Raw genomic sequence first — 15,276 nt, forward strand, 5'->3', positions numbered from 1 at the left:
TAAAGTCCAAACTCAATGGCGGGAACACCATACAAGCCATAAACACCTGGGCTATACCTGTGATTAGATACACTGCAGGAATAATAGACTGGACCCAGGCAGAGCTAGAGACGCTAGATCGTAAGACGAGGAAAATAATGACCATCAATCATGCTCTGCACCCCCACAGTGATGTAGATAGGCTATACCTCCCTTGCAGCTCAGGTGAAAGAGGAATGCTGCAAGTCCATCAAACAGTAGGAGGAGGAGAAAAGAGGCCTTGAAGAATATATAAGGGACAGTGAAGAAGATGCACTTCAAATGGTCAAGAACGAGAAACTATTCAACACCAATGAAAGAAAGCAGGCCTACAAGAAAGAACAAGTCAAGAACCGAGCAGAAAAATGGAAAAATAAGCCCCTGCATGGTCAATATTTGTGATATATATATAATATAAGTGGAAAATCAGACATCACCAAGACCTGGCAATGGCTTAAGAATGGTTGCTTGAAGAAAGTAACAGAGGGTTTAATACTGGCTGCACAAGAACAGGCACTAAGAACAAATGCAATAAGAGCAAAAGTAGAAAAATCCACAAAAAACAGCAAGTGCCACCTTTGTAAAGAAGCAGATGAAACAGTGGACCACCTAATCAGCTGTTGTAAAAACTGTAGTCGAGAAGAAAGAAAAACAAGTTAAAATAATCGACATAGCAATACCAGGGGATAGCAGAATAGAAGAAAAAGAAATAGAAAAAATCACAAAATACAAAGTGGTAATTGGCGCCCTGGGTGCAGTTCCAAAAGACCTTGAAGAGCACCTCAACACCATAGGGGCCACAGAAATCACCATCAGCCAATTACAAAAAGCAGCTTTACTGGGAACAGCCTATATTTTGCGACGATATCTATAATAACCAACAGTATTGATGATAAAATTCAGCCATCCCAGGTCCTTGAGAAGGACTGGATGTCTGGATAAAACAAACCAGTCAATAACACCTGTCTGTGTAAACAAGAAATAATAAACCTGGCAATGGCTTAAGAATGGCAACTTGAAGAAAGAAACAGAGGGTTTAATACTGGCTGCGCAAGAACAGGCACTAAGAACAAATGCAATAAGAGCAAAAGTTGAAAAATCCACAAGATGTTGCACCTCTTCAATTATGCCTGTTCTCTCTTAATTTTTTTCATCTCTGTGAGGAATGAGTTTTGTTCTGGGCGGCAGTATCAAGGCAGTGTGTGTGCACATGCATTCAGAGTGGGGCCCTCCTAATTCAACCTGAGCGGGATCTAAAATTAACTGAGCGGGCATCAAAAAACATGTGAGTGTGTGTACGTCTGCATGCCTTAGAGGGAACAAACATCTCTGTGGGAAATGTCACAAGTTCTTCCTCTGCTTTCCAATATTATTTTGAAAGCCTGCCATTTCAGATGTCTTTCTTGCTTTTCTTGCCTTTTCTCTTTCTTTTGGTAGGTGCAGAAGGCTATGCATGCCCCCTTTATAGAGCTGGAGTGTATGTCTGCCATAGTATGAAAAACAATTGTGTAGAGGATTATCTGCTGCAGCAAGGCTATTTCCTCAGCAGCAAGGCTATCCCAGTCCACATCCCCTTATGTGGGTGTGTGGCTGGTGGCCCTGGAAATGGCTAGCTAAAGCCATATAATGCAACACAGTGACTCTGAAGTCTATTGTTCAAAACTCCCCTTAGCCACAAACTCAGTAGCTTGCCTCAGGCAAGGCTCTCTTCGCTTCAAGGCTCTCTCTGTTACAAGGTTACTAAGATAATGTACGTGTGGCATTTTGAATACTTGAAATATTCTAAATAAATGCTGATGATGATGATTGAAAGAAACATGCATAATCTCCATTTGAAGAGCTGTGGTCCTAGCATGCATCTTTGAGGTATCAGTATGCCCACAATTTTTCCATGACCTCAGTCAGCATCTCAGCAGTGTATATCCTTTTGCTCCCTCATTTATTCACATGGCACTCACCATACGCCGTGATCCAACTCTGGTAGCAGTTTTGCTAATTTTACTGGCCAACATGATGGGCATTAGGGACCCCTTGGGGCTGCTGTACAACTTGAAAGGGAGCCCTGTTGATGTAGTGTGATGGGGCTGTCGCTTCCGAGCAGCAGTGCAGCGTGCCCGTCTGGAAGCGCTTTCAAGGCCTTCTGCAGCAACCCTGTTGTGCCACACTGACAGGGCTGCTTTTCAAGTTATGCAGCAGCCCAAGCAGGTCTCTGATGTCGATGGATCACTGCCCATCGTCTTTGCCACTGGCAGCAAGATTTGGCCAGTGCCACAACACTTTTGGCAACCTTCCCTACAGTTTGTATGCTTACTGTGTCATAGGAACATAGAAAGCTGCCTTCTACCAAGTCAGACCATTGATCCATCTAGCTCGGTGTTGTCTACCCAGACTGGCAGCGGCTTCTCCAAGGCTGCAAGCAAGAGTCACTCTCAGCCTTATCTTGGAGATGCCAGGGAAGGAACTTGGAACCTTCTGCATGCAAGCATGCAGAAGCTCTTCCCAGAGCAGCCCCATCCCCTGAGGGGAAAAGCTTGAATGGGAGACTCACACATGTAGCCTCCCATTCAAATGCAAACAAGGCAGACCCTGCTTAGCAAAGGGAACAATTCATGCTTGCTACCACATGACCAGCTATCCTCCAGTCCATTTGATAAGTAATAGTATACACATCTTTTCAGCACTTTACTTGTTAATACGGTACAAAAAGCACTTCCATTAACTCATCTTTCCAGCATTCTAGGCAAAAGAATGTGAACAAAGTAAATTATATACAACTCAAAGCAAAGCGGCACCCAGAAATAGAATTAAAATCTGTTATCACAACGACAACAACTATTTATATACCACTTTTCAACAAAAGTTTCCAAAGCGGTTTACATAGAGAAATAATAAATAAATAAGATGGCTCCCTATCCATAAAAGGGCTCACAATCTTAAAAGAAACATAGACAGACACCAGCCACAGTATTGTGCTGGGGGTGGGTAGGGCCAGTTACTCTCCCCCTGCAAAATAAAGAGAATCGCCACGTTAAAAAGGTGCCGGTTTGCCCAGTTAGCAGGGTTCACCATTTGTCTCTCCCTATTCTGAATGGTTTTGGATATGGAAGGTTAAACTTTACACCTGTTCTGAGCTCCATCCAGAGTTCTGTGGCAGAGTTCCAGAAGCTGCTTTCCCCTCCATTTCCTTTGTCCTGCTACAATGCCAGCTTTGGGCAATATCTCCTCTATTTGTTTTTCAAGGATCCCATATGCCTAACAAAATAAAAGTTTTCCCATCTGTCTATTTGTCAGGTTTGTTTCCACTGGAACTTCCCATGCCTGCCAGATCTAATAACTCTTATTTCCCTACACAGAATATGCTGTTTAGTCAAGCAGCTGTTCAGGCACCTACCCTAACTTTGTTCTCTGAATACCTGAGAGCTTTGTAAGAATTTGAACCTTTCCTATGCATTGTCAAGCACACACTGCTTTGCCATTATATCTGGATTATAGGATTTGAACATAATTACCTGCCCAAAGAATTTCTTTATTGTCACTTTTTTTGTAAAAAAAAAGTGTTTGAATACTGAATACATTTTGAGAATAATATAAACACATGAAAGTCTCTTGCTTGGACTCAGAAAGGAATTTAATTTTTACATTTACTGTCTTGAAAGCCCCTTTCCCTCTCCTCAGGTCTTTTGTAAAATGTGTCTCAGTCGCTTGTTTCTCATAGTAGCATCCAAAGTTTACATTCAAATTCCATATATTCCCTGTCTTTCAAAATGTGCTTTCAACTTCTTTTCTGTGATCCAGTTTTAAGAAGGCTTGAAAAGTAATTAATTTTATTTCTTAGCCCTAATATATTGTGAAGAATGGATTAAGATTTTTTAATAATAATAATAATAATAATAATAATAATAATAATAATAATAATGGGTAACATACTGTGCAAGGGTACGTTAGCCCAGTGACACTGCATGCAAATAAGTTGTGCAACTGCACAAATGATATTACACTAGCATATGTCCACTAGAACTAATGGATTTCCTCTTGTGTAACATCCTTGCACACTTATTGCATTTGTGCAATTTGTACAACTTGTCTGCATGCAAAGTTACTGGCTGATGTACCCTTGCACAGTATGTTAGCCACAAATAATAATAGAAAACTTTTAAAAGGACACCCCCAGATTCTCAGGTTATCTAAGGAATAAACTAGATGAACTGGTGGTAAATCTGTGATTGCAGCTTTCTGGGGGAAACAAAGGGAATAAGCTAAAATGGCTCTGCCGTCAGCCAGAACACGCTCTGCAAGACATTGGCTGAGCTTGAGCAGCCCCACTGAGCCGAGATGCAACTGCGTTATGACAGTGGATGACTGTTCAACAAATCTCCCCCAAAGATGAAATTAGCTGCAGTCTAGGGTGGGTAAAGTAAAGTAAAGTGTGCTGTCAATTTTTACTTCTGGCACCCATAGAGCCCTGTGGTTTTCTTTGGTAGAATACTGGAGGGGTTTACCATTGCCTCCTCCCATGCAGTATGAGATGATGCCTTTCAGCATCTTCTTTCAGCATCTTCTTATATTGCTGCTGCCCGATATAGTACCAGTGGGGATTCAAACCAGCAACCTTCTGCTGGTTAGTCAAGCATTTCCTTGCTGCGCCAGTTAAGGTGACCTGGGATAGGTAGGAGGAGACATATGTATAATACCTTAGAGTCTCCCCACCCCCACCCCACACAAGACAAATAGCAGCTTTGGAGATGTGCTTTAGCTTGGGGAAATTATGTGGGTGAAAGAGTTAACCTTCCTCCCTGCAGTGCCATCTGTCCTCATCTGAATTGCCCCCTGTGACTACTTTTAACTTTGAAGAAAACAAGAGATGTGATCACAGATCTTCTCCCATCTCATCTAGTTTGACTTTTAGTCATGATGATGTTTTTGAGGCATGACAGAAAAGCTTAATCTTCCTGTGGATTGAGCTGAACAGGGCAGTACCTTGAGGGCCATTTCATAAGGTGAAATTTTACAACGCTAAAATGTTCTGTGAGGTGTCTCTTAACTTATTATATATGCTAACTTGGATTTTGCTTAGACCATTATCATTATAAATTAATAAGGACGGTAGTAAAAAAATCAACTGATATGTTTTAGATACAAGCATTTAGAACACTTGACTTCATTAGAAGTTTAAAAACAGATATATAACATTAATATCTTCAGGCTGTGCTTCAAACTACAAATTGTTGCCTGGTGCAGATATTATTTTCTTGTTTACAGAGTCAGACAGGTGTTATTGACTGGTTTGTTTTATCCAGACATCGAGTCCTTCCCAAGGACTGGGATGGCTGAACTTTATTGTCAATGTTGTTGTTGTTATAGATATCGTTGCAGAATATAGGCTGTTCCCAGTAAAGCTGCTTTTTGTAATTGGCTGATGGTGATTTCTGTGGCCCCTATGGTGTTGAGGTGCTCTTCAAGTTGTCTTGGAATTGCCCCTAGGGCACCAATTACCACTGGGATTATATTGGTCTACTTCTGCCACAGCCTTTCAATTTCAATTTGTAGATCTTTGTATTTGGTGATTTTTTTCTATTTCTTTTTCTTCTATTCTGCTATACACTGGTATTGCTATGTCGATTACTTTAACTTGTTTTTCTTTCTTCTCGACTACAGTTATATCTGGTGTGTTGTGTGGCAGATGTTTGTCTGTTTGTAGTCGGAAGTCCCATAATATTTTTGCATCTTCATTTTCTACCACTTTTTCAATTTTATGGTCCCACCAATCTTTGGCTACAGGTAGCTTGTATTTTTTGCAGATGTTCCAGTGTATCATCCATGCTACCTTGTCATGCCTTTGTTTGTAGTCAGTCTGTGCGATCTTTTTACAACAGCTGATTAGGTGGTCCACTGCATCATCTGCTTCTTTACAAAGGTGGCACTTGCTGTTTGTTGTGGATTTTTTGACTTTTGCTCTTATTGCATTTGTTCTTAGTGCTTGTTCTTGTGCAGCCAGTATTAAACCCTCAGTTTCTTTCTTCAAGCTGCCATTCTTAAGCCATAGCCAGGTTTTGGTGATGTCTGATTTTCCAGTTATATTGTGCAAATATTGACCATGCAGTGGCTTATTTTTCCATTTTTCTGCTCGGTTCTTGACTTGTTCTTTCTTGTACGCCTGCTTTGTTTCATTGGTGTTGAACAGTTTCTCGTTCTTGGCCATTTGAAGTGCATCTTCTTCACTGTCCTTTATATATTCTTCAAGGCCTCTTTTCTCCTCTACTGTTTGATGGACTTGCAGCATTCCTCTTCCACCTGAGCTGCGAGGGAGGTAGAGCCTCTCTACATCACTGCAGGGGTGCAGAGCATGATTGATGGTCATTATTTTCCTGGTCTTACGATCTAGTGTGTGAGGCAATGAGTCAAAGGCTTTCTTGTAGTCAATCCATGCAACACTTAGATTTGTTTTTCTTCTCTTGCAATTTTCTAAAATCATTTTGTCCATCAGCAGCTGGTCTTTTGTGCCTCTGGTGTTCAGGCAATTTCCTTTCTGTTCAACTGGAAGCTGTTTGTTAGTTAATAAGTGTTGCATCACTTCATCTGCTATTATTCCAGTTAATAATTTGAACATGGTTGGCAGGCAGGTTATCGGTCTATAATTACTTGGAACTGCACCTTTTGCTGGGTCTTTCATGATGAGATAAGTTTTCCCAGTTGTTAGCCATTGTTCAATATCACCTCCTTGCAAAATGTGATTGAACTGTTTTGATAGTTGTTTATGAAGGCTTGTTAGGTGTTTAAGCCAAAAGCCATGTAGTTCATCGTTGCCTGGCGCAGTCCAATTTTTAATTTTCTTTGCTCTTTCACTTATTAATTCTTGTGTTATTATTAGATCTTGCATTTGTTGGTTACATTTTTCAACCTCTTTCACCCAGCCTGCTTTTTTATTATAATCTATTGGATTGTCCCATAATTTTCCCCAGAATTGCACTGTTTCTTCTTTATTTGGTGTTTCTACGTTACTTGCAGTTTCTCCTTCTATGCTTTGGCAGAAACGTCTCTGATTCGACTGGAATCGGAGATTCTGCCTGTGTTGTGTAACTCTTCGTATCTGCTAATCTTCTTTGACACTGCTGTTATTTGCTGCTTTATTATTTCCAGGACTTCTCTAATTTTCCTTGAATCTAGGTGGTATTTTTGGATCAGATACTGTTTGGTGTTTTCATTCTTCAGCTTCTTGTCTTTCATATCTTTCAATTTACTAGCATCTGATCTATGCCTGGAGATTCTATTTTCTAATCTCATCTTCCATTTAGGTGATGTACTACTTTCGTTTGTTACAGGTCCACTGATCTTATATCCGAGCTCTTGTGTTGTTATTGTTGCTGCACTGTACATTAGTTGGTTTGTTTCTTGCAAATTCTTGGTTGTTATTTTTGCAAGTGCAGCACTGACATCTTTTAATGCCTGAGCAAGTTGTTTTTTGGCAACTGTTTTTAGAGCTGGGAGTCGAACCCTGGTGGTTGTTTGGTTCATGTGCTCAGTTATTTTTTGCTTTAGTTCTTGTTGCTTTTCTGTTAAACGACATTCGGGTTTTTGAGGTGAAGGCAAAGGGGAGGTTGCCTGGTTTTGATTTTGAAACAGTTCAGCAACAGTGGCATCTTCTATTTCCAACACCTCCTCCACCTGCGCCTGAGCAACTTCTTCAGTTGGTGATAATTCCTCTTCCATATCTTGAGCCTGTGTTGCAGTTCTTCCAGCTCAACTCCTGTGAATACTTTATTTCTTATCATGAATCTTCTCTGGTCTGCTAGCCTTTGTTCTGTTATTTCTGTATCTGGATGCTTCTCTTTCCAAATTTGGTACATTCTTTTAAAATAACCTCTTCTAGTTGGACTAGACTTGTAATAGCAGATCATTATTTCCTTGTTGGCATTTTTCGTATATTTTTTCTGGTTATGTGATGTGTCTTCCAGTAACCTTGCAGTCTCCAGCCCTGGTTGCTCAACTGAAGATCCTGAGTCCTGTAGCCCACTTGCCACCAGATGGCCAGGGACTCCAGCACCTGGCACGGTCCTTGTTGACCCGGGCGACGACCAATCTGGTATAGATTTATTAAAGTTATGTCTCACCATATTTGTTGATGGGAGAGGCACTCTTTGTCTGGCTCTCTGGTGAGACCTGTCCAGTATGGTTGGACCTCTGGCATAGCCCTCACCTTCCTCAGAGCACGCAAGCTCCACAACCATGCCAAGGTAGTGCCTCACTGGGGGATTAATAATAATAATAATAATAATAATAATATAATTCAATTTCTATACCACCCTTCCAAAAATGGCTCAGGGAGGTTTACACAGAGAAATAATAAATAAATAAGATGGGTCCCTGTCTCCAAAGGGCTCACAATCTAAAAAGCAACTTCAGATAGACACCAGCAACAGACACTTGAGGTACTTTGCTGGGGGTGGATAGGGCCAGTTACTCTCCCCCTGCTAAATAAAGAGAATCACCATGTTAAAAGGTGCCTCTTTGCCAAGTTAGCAGGGGTTCTAGTCTAACTGCCCAATCCTATGCATGTTTATGCACAAGTAAGTCTCAATAGCTTGGATCTAGAGAACAATGAGCAGCATGCTGCTTGCATAATTGGGCTTTCTTGACCCCTCCTCTGGCCTACAGTGCCCAGCATTACTTGAAATGCTAATCCTGAGAATAGGCAAGACCCCTAGGAACAGTGTGAAGTATGGATCAAAGGGGCTGTCGATAAATGAGGGAGTCAGCAGAAATCCCATCTCCCCTTGCAGAAGCAGAAGTGCAGTTCTGCTTGAGCAAAGTCTACTCAGGATCCAACCCATTTTTTCCTGTGAGGATTACTGCCAGGTAAGTGTGGATAGGCTACCAGCTAATTATATAAGTGGCTGTACTGGCCTCATGAAGTGCTGAATAAATTGTCCCGTCTTGCAGACTGGAAGAAAGCAAGGTAGGCTCCAACCCTCATTCATTCTCTCTCCCAACCCCTGCATTTAAACAAGCAGGTGTAAAAATTCACCTGAAAAGGAGGTAACATCCAATACGTTCTCACCATCTTAAGGCTCCCCCCTTCCACCGTCCCTTCTCTGCACACGCAAACACCCCCAAACACAAAACCTTCCTCTGAAAAGACCTAAATAAGCTCCAAGATGAAAAGAGTAGTGACACTGCTAATAGTGGGTAAGGTGTCAGAAGTGAGAATTCTAAAGTGTTGCTCTTAGCACCAAAGTAACCTCTTCTGGCTACTAGAGGCATGATGAAATGTCAATAGGTCTGTCAAGAGTCAGAACTGTTCAGTTGTTGTTAAAAGCTAGTGCCTGTTTGGGTATGTTGTTCAATGCCTCTCTCTCAGTATGTGATGTTTAGTTTCTTAATAAAAATTTTTTAACTCAGCCTACTGTTTTCAGATAATCTCTTGGACTAAAATCTTTTACCACCAGAGCATATTCTGCTGCATTGAGACTTTAATGTTTCTCTTCACACCCATCAATAGGGTTATAGACCAAGAGCTCTGAGACTGGTCAAGAAAGCCTGAATAGGAAAACAAGGTTTTCTCAAAGATGGAGACAGGACGAGTGCCACAGGGGATTGAGTAGTTACAAGGTCCACATATTGACCCGTGGTCTTTCAAAATGGAGATGCTCCTAAAAACCCACAGAATCAGCAGGGACTTACACACAGAACACCCTGTCAGAGGAGGAGCAGATCTGGGACAATACAGAAGATAAAGCCACTCGGATAATGAATGACCCTATAATAGGGTCACCCACTGGGATCAGTGAGTGATTCTGTATTAGTGCATTTAAGAAATCAATAGCATGCAAAGGATGTGGTACTCTAAAGAAATTGTATGAAAGAAAGTCAGCTGTCTCCAAGGTGCATCAAGTTATAAAGATGTGTATTAAGAAACTAAAGGAGGGAGAGGATCTGCCTAAGCATGTAAATGAAGTGTTGGAGACTTCACGACAGCTGCAAGCACAGGGAGTAATTCTGCCTGATATGGTTCAGATTGGATTGTTATTGAAAAGTCTTCCTGAGCATTTTGAGCCTATTGGAAATGTATTCGAAGCCAAAGACAATTTTGATTTTGATTTTGTGATAAACCGCTTGGAAGACTTCAATTTGTGCAGAGGTGATGGGAAGGAACTAAAGTCAAGTGAAGAAATGCTTTTAAAAGGTATCAAAAGAACAAAAAGTGTTTTCTCTATGGGAGTCCCAGACATATGAAGGCGCAATATCCTCAGAACAAAGAATTTGCAACTAAAAAGGAGGTGTTACCACATTTCAGGAGGAGCGGGTCACCCAGGTATACAAAGAAAAATGCATGGAAGCAAGTAGATGATAAGTCTAACAAACATAAAACATATGTTGCTAATACTGAGAAAAATTTAAAAGCTAGTTCTACAAAATGTAATGCTAAAATTTGTATTGATTCAGGTGCAACCAGTAATTTGATTAAAGAATGAGAAAGATTTACTAAGTTGGGCACAAATTATAAAGTTTCCATTTTTCTGGCAAATAGGCAGCAGATGTTTGTTGAAGGCAGAGGTTCTGCAATACACTGCAAACTGCAAAAAAGAGAAACAGTGAAACTGACTGTTGAAGATGCATTGTTTGTGCCCACACCTGTCCAGCCTGAATATGCTACAGAGAAAGTTATGAGGCGAAATTCAAAGGAAAATACTGTTTTATCACAGATAAAGGTGAGCTACTCATTTATTTATTTATTTATTTTATAGTTGCATTTATATACCGCCTTTCGTTAAAAGACAACCCCAAGGCTGTTTACAAAAGTTAAAACATACAATAAAAAGGCAATAAAAACAACAAGCTAAAAATATAAAAACATATAAGATACAGGCATAAAACCAATACAACAGGTAAAAACACACAGAAGCAGCAGTAAAAACGATTATGTAAAAGCCTGGGTAAAAAGCCAAGTTTTAACAAGCTTTCTAAAAGCCGTGATGGAGTCCGAGGAGCGAATGGCCACTGGGAGAGCATTTTTATGAAAAGGACTTTGCAAAAGAGTAGCCTATTCGATGTGGACTGTATAAATTAAGATGCCAAGATTGTAAAACAATCCTCACATTAAAAATGTCTGAATTTATGGCACAGAAAAATGAGACACAAAGACCCCAATGCAATATTTCAGCTGGAGAAGGAAGATCTAGACAGAGGCCTAAATATAAGTCACTGTAATACAGAGCCCAAGTGTACATGCTGTGTAAGGGCAAAGGGAACTAAACTCAGTGTACGTGCTCGGTGGCCTCCAAAATGGCTGCCACCAGTGCACAGAGGCCCACAGTGAGCCAAAAACAGCCTGAAATAGGTCAAAAATGACCGGGGGGAAGCTGGCAGGGGGGAGGGAACCTCAGGAAACTCCCCCCATGGCCACACCACCAAAGCCCCATAACGGCAGTAAGTCTATTTATTATTATAATAATATTATTCTTTATTGTGATTTTTATAGGGAACCCCGTTTAAGACTTTTATCTCCTATGTTAGACAATTTGCCTGGCCGGTCTGATGAATTTTATTTAAATTATCTTTTAATTAATGAGGACACTGATATTATTTCTGTTATGGCCAAGTTTTGTTATATTATTTGTAAAATACGTACTGCTTTATTGTAAATGTTGCTGGTCAATGACCGAATAAACGTATAATAATAATAATAATAATAATAATAATAATAATAATAATTATTATTATTATTATTATTATTATTATTATTATTATTATTATTAAATTCCTCCCCCACACCCAAGCTGGGCCTGAACCAATTCCGACATGAGCCAGAACTGGGCCCAGATGTAGTGCACAGAACTGGACCCGGTTCAGTTTGAGTCTGATTCTGCTTGAACCAAACTGGGTTTTCTGGTTTTGTGCTACTTCTTGAAGCAAGATGCAAACAGCACGCTTCTTCCAGACAATGGGCAATATAGGAAAGCAATTGGGAAACTTCTATATATTGCCACAGTAACAAGACCAGACATTGCAGTGGCTGTGGGAATTTTAAGCAGGAAAGTGAGTACATCTACCAAAAGTGACTGGATTGCAGTTAAAAGGCTGGGTAGATATTTTAAAGGTACAGCTAATTTAAAATTTAAATTACCAGCAAGTAGTAATCCTAGGACTTGTGGGTTATGTGGATACAGACTGGGCAGAAGACACAACAAATTGTAAATCCATGAGTAGATACCTGTTATTTTACGGAGGTGGAGTAATTAGTTGGTGCAGTTGAAAGCAGAACACTATGGAAGCAGAATATGTGGCAGCTACTCAGGCTTGCCAGAAAAGGGCATGGATACACAAATTGTTGCAAGACTTTAGAGCTGATGAACCAAAACCAACTGAATTGTTTGAGGACAATCAAAATTGCATTTCGCTTTCACAAATGGAGAAGGCAAAATCCAGAGCAAAGCATATTGAGACAAAATACCATTATGTACGTGATGTACAAAAAACAGGTCTCAAATACTGAAAACAGTTCAGTATTTGAAATATTGCCCAATGGAGAAGATGTTAGCAGATGTACTCACAAAGTCATTGCCAAGAGATCATTTTCTTGTATTGCGAGAAATGATGGAAGTTGTTGAGTTGTTGCTCAAGCAAGTGTTAGAAGAAGTGAGAATTCTAAAGCATTGCTCTTAGCACCACAGTAACCTCTTCTGGCTACTAGAGGCATGATGAAATGTTAATAGGTCTGTCTTGGTCAGTTTAGAGTAATTCATTTGTTAAGGGCTAGTGCTTGTTTGGGTATGCTGTTCAATGTCTCTCTCTTAGTATGTGATGTTTCTTAATAAATCTTTTTTTTTTTTTAACTCAACCTCATGTTTTCAGATAATCCCTAGGGCTAAACATCTTCACCACCAGAGCATACTCCGCTGTGTGAGGACTTTAATGTTTCTCCTCACCACTCAGCAGTCAGAACATTCACATTAAGAGCTGCCATGCCAGGTCACCCCATGGTGACTTCATCACCTCAGTCACTAGCTCAACTGTTTATTTAAGTCCACCAAATATTATGTTTGTAACTGCTTCTGCTATAAAGTTCTCCTTCCCACCAGATTTCAGCATCTTTAATCAAAAGCCAGGTTTATCGATTTCATTGGCTTTTTTTGCTTCCAAGTAAATGTGCTTACAAGGATCACTGATCTGGTTGTGAAAAAATTCTCACCACATTTCCTTTCTTCTTTGTTTCTATAGCTTACTTTCAGCAAAGGCTGGATGTAAAAACAACAGGGGATAAATGCCATTTGTTTTAAATGCTGTTGGTCCCGACTCCATCAACCCCAGGTTCCATGTTTTCTTGCAGAGCTTAGACAAAGATGGAAAGGTCAGTTCGTTATTCATGTCTTTGCTCTCACAGCGTGAAATAAAAAGGCTGAGCTCGGCAATAAAGGTGAAAGCTATTTGTCTTCAGTCAATTCGCAACTTGCTAATTCACAGTACTGCTGCCTCTGATATCCCAGAGGGTCAACCAGCCCACACAACAATTAGAGCTGCAGTGACAGCAACTCCATGCCATGTCACTTTCCATCCTCTGTAGGAGACAGAGCATGTGCAAATAGAGCTTCTTCACTCCGTCTAAGTTTCCAAGAAGGCTACGCAATAAGAGTTCTGGAAAATAATGCTTCATTCTGAAACCTATGTTATGTATTCTACATGGAACTGATAGCTGCTGTAGTACAGCTAGATTATTTGCATGTTTTATATATAGAAGAAAGCAGTATTGCTAGGATGAGAACACTGTGTCTTTTAAATAATGAAAAAATGTCAGTGTCTCTTTAAATATATACGGAAGGTTGGTCACTACCTGCCTGTAACTGACCATCCTTGCTTTCACCCCACATCTGAGGAAGGAGGTTATAAAGCATGAAAGCTCATGCAATAAAAAACAAGTTAGTTTAAAAGGTGCTGCGTTGTTCTTTTTAAAAAACCTATATAATTAACGAACATGGCATATCACATTTATTTTTACACAAAGACAACTTAGAAACGCTTACTGTTCTTTTCTGTCGTTTAGACCACTCCCTAGCTCCCATGTACAGTCCATCCAACTGGGCAATAACGTATCCAGCATGTCTCCAGAAGGGGTCGTCCTTGTTGTTTTTGATTTGTTCTCTGGTCCACTGGTTTTGCTTCCTGCATAGGAACAAATTAGACTTGAGAGAAAAGGATTTTTATACTCCAGATCAAGGCTGTGCAACCTTGGCCCTCCAGCTGTTGTTGGACTACAAGTCCCATCACCCCCAGCTACAGTGGCCAATAGTCAGGAATGATGAGAGTTGTAGTCCAAAATCTGCGGGAGCAGGATGATGGGAATGTAATCCAACATCTGCGAGAGGGCTGAAGTTGTACACCTTGCTCCAGATCATCTCAGAGTACTACACTTTGGTTATAACTTGGAGGTAAGTCCTTCTGAACTCAGTGGCTGACATTCCAATCACTTTTGCACAAGGAGCCAGAAAACACTAGGATAAAAAAATCTGGACTAGGACTGGGGAGACCCGAGTTCAAATCCCCATTGAGCCATGAAACTAGCTGGGTGACTCTGGGCCAGTCACTTCTCTCTCAGCCTAACCTACTTCACAGGGTTGTAGTGAAAGAGAAACTCAAGTATGTAGTACACCGCTCTGGGCTCGGGATATAAATGTTGTAATAATAATAAGAAGAAGAAGAAGAAGAAGCAAATGAAACAGTGGCTAGCAGACCAGAAAAGATTCATAATAAGAAATAAAGTATTCACAGGAGTTGAGCTGGAAGAACTGTTTCAAAATCAAAACCAGGCAACCTCCCCTTTGCCTTCACCTCAAAAACCCGAATGTCGTTTAACAGAAAAGCAACAAGAACTAAAGCAAAAAATAACTGAGCACATGAACCAAACAACCACCAGGGTTCGACTCCCAGCTCTAAAAACAGTTGCCAAAAAACAACTTGCTCAGGCATTAAAAGATGTCAGTGCTGCACTTGCAAAAATAACAACCAAGAATTTGCAAGAAACAAACCAACTAATGTACAGTGCAGCAACAATAACAACACAAGAGCTCGGATATAAGATCAGTGGACCTGTAACAAAAGAAAGTAGTACATCACCTAAATGGAAGATGAGATTAGAAAATAAAATCTCCAGGCTTAGATCAGATGTTAGTAAACTGAAAGATATGAAAGACAAGAAGCTGAAGAATGAAAACACCAAACAGTATCTGATCCAAAAATACCACCTAAATTCAAGGAAAATTAGAGAAG

The 15,276-nt window shown here is 40.3% G+C and overlaps 1 protein-coding gene across 9 annotated transcripts in view; it reads right to left on the bottom strand.

The window, feature by feature from the left end:
- PLBD1 (phospholipase B domain containing 1) overlaps positions 1-15,276 on the bottom strand; it is a 77,865-nt gene that overhangs the window by 25,230 nt on the left and 37,359 nt on the right. For all 9 annotated transcript variants that reach the window (XM_053257175.1, XM_053257183.1, XM_053257180.1 and 6 more), the window contains one exon: positions 14,034-14,172. In XM_053257175.1, coding sequence (XP_053113150.1) covers positions 14,034-14,172 — 139 coding nt within the window. The remainder of the gene's footprint in view (positions 1-14,033; positions 14,173-15,276) is intronic.

Source organism: Hemicordylus capensis, chromosome 5 (genome assembly GCF_027244095.1).
Source record: "Hemicordylus capensis ecotype Gifberg chromosome 5, rHemCap1.1.pri, whole genome shotgun sequence".
Lineage (NCBI taxonomy): Eukaryota > Metazoa > Chordata > Lepidosauria > Squamata > Cordylidae > Hemicordylus > Hemicordylus capensis.